At 39.5% G+C, this 1,636-nt stretch overlaps 1 protein-coding gene across 1 annotated transcript in view; it reads right to left on the bottom strand.

The window, feature by feature from the left end:
* Positions 1–951: 951 nt before the first annotated feature.
* The window catches only part of RAA3 (angiogenin), a 4,493-nt gene continuing 3,808 nt past the window's right edge, over positions 952–1,636 (bottom strand). Inside the window, exon 2 of the mRNA XM_006106592.3 lies at positions 952–1,590. Coding sequence (XP_006106654.1) covers positions 1,139–1,573 — 435 coding nt within the window. The 5' untranslated portion in view covers positions 1,574–1,590 and the 3' untranslated portion in view covers positions 952–1,138. The remainder of the gene's footprint in view (positions 1,591–1,636) is intronic.

Here is a 1,636-nt window from a genome sequence, read left to right as displayed (position 1 = left end):
ATGTCCTGGTTAGGCAATCATGGCTAACAGATTAATATTTCCCATAACCATTACTAGTCCCCAGTGTTCTATTTTTTCCCATAACACTGGGTGGAACAGCTCTGTAGAAATATCCTCCAGTAAGGTGCAGAAATAGCAGTGAAGGCAAGCAGGGGAGGAGAAACTTCTGTTTCTATAAAGGAAAATAAAATAAACAGTACTTTCACATTAAAGCCACTGAAGGCCAGTGAATTATCCCTATTACAAAATCAGCCAAGAAAATGTCTTGGATAAAAATAATTGGCCTTAAAATCTCAATGTTGTTAATACATAATAAGTAGATGTGACTAAAATAAAGGGTTTATGATAAAGCTTTTCCAGTGAGATATATATATATATATATAAATATAGTTTTCCAAAGTATTTTGGTACCTTAAAACTTTGGAGTTTGTGGGTTAAATAGTAAAAAAAATTTAAAGATCTAGGTATGTTGGAATAATGGGATACTGAAATATTCATCTGAGTTTGCCTCATATAGAGAATTTAGAGGATAGATTTGAATCCATTAATGAGTATACCTTGTGTTTTATTTGAAATATATATTTAAAAATGTGAAAACTTAAGAGAGAGGTAGATAAAGTTTAATTAATCTGTTGGTATTTAGTTCTAAACATTATTTCTCAAAGTTTAACATTTGTAAAAGTAATATTGACTTATTTGACAGCAAAAATAATTTGCTCCTCCTGAAAATTCTGCTTAGCAGCCATGTGCCCTGGAATTTCCCAGCTCTGCTGTAAGATGAATTTAACATCCTTACACTCACAAAAAGGGAAAGTCTACCTCCCTGTTGACTGAGAAGGAAGTAACTGATACGGAAAAAAGACATTTGTATTCCATGCAATCCTTTCTGGGGGCAGCTGAGTAGAGAAAATGGGTAAAAATCAATAGGCCAAGAATTGATGAGAAGACTTCGATTCTTACTGATTTCAGAGACATTTTTATTTATCAACATATTGTAAAACAGAAAACAAAAGATCCAGGCAGCTCATTTTCTGGGCCCCTGGCAATGAATGTGGCCACTCCTGTTCTAGAGTGTGTAGGGGAAATGCCAGGAATAGAGAGCAGAGCCAACTCTGGGCTAGTGGCCTGCTGGCTATGGTTAGAAAAAGGACTCATCAAAGTGGACAGGCAAGCCAGGTCCACAGGCAATAGCAATATTTCTGGACCCTGCTGTGGCTCTGTACCGGCAGGGAGGCCGGGTGGACCCTCCTCTGAGCTTGCAAGTAGTGACCTGGAAAGGAGACTTGCTTCTTCTGAAATTTTCCTTATAAGGCTCTCCATTCTTATCTGTACAGATATCCTTGATGTTGTTTTCGGTGCCATGAATAAAGGTGTTGGTGTCTTTGCAGGGTGAAGTCAAGCCTCGTCTTCTCATCATGGTATCACAGTATGCGTCATTCCGGCCTCTTGGATTGAGATCATAGTGCTGTTCCAGGAAGTGTTTGTACCTGTCGACATCCTGAGCCAGGGTCGGTGGGGTCAGACAGGGCCCCAGCATGAAGACCAACAACAGGGGACCCAGGCCCGTCATCATCTCTTCCAACAAGGCTCCTGCCCAGGGTAAAAGGTATGGTAGGACAAATTAGGCTAAAAGGGC

Source organism: Myotis lucifugus, unplaced genomic scaffold, assembly GCF_000147115.1.
Source record: "Myotis lucifugus unplaced genomic scaffold, Myoluc2.0 scaffold_860, whole genome shotgun sequence".
In the NCBI taxonomy this organism is placed as follows: domain Eukaryota; kingdom Metazoa; phylum Chordata; class Mammalia; order Chiroptera; family Vespertilionidae; genus Myotis; species Myotis lucifugus.
Note: the sequence above shows the minus strand (reverse complement) of the source record. Positions and strands in the feature narration are given on the sequence as shown.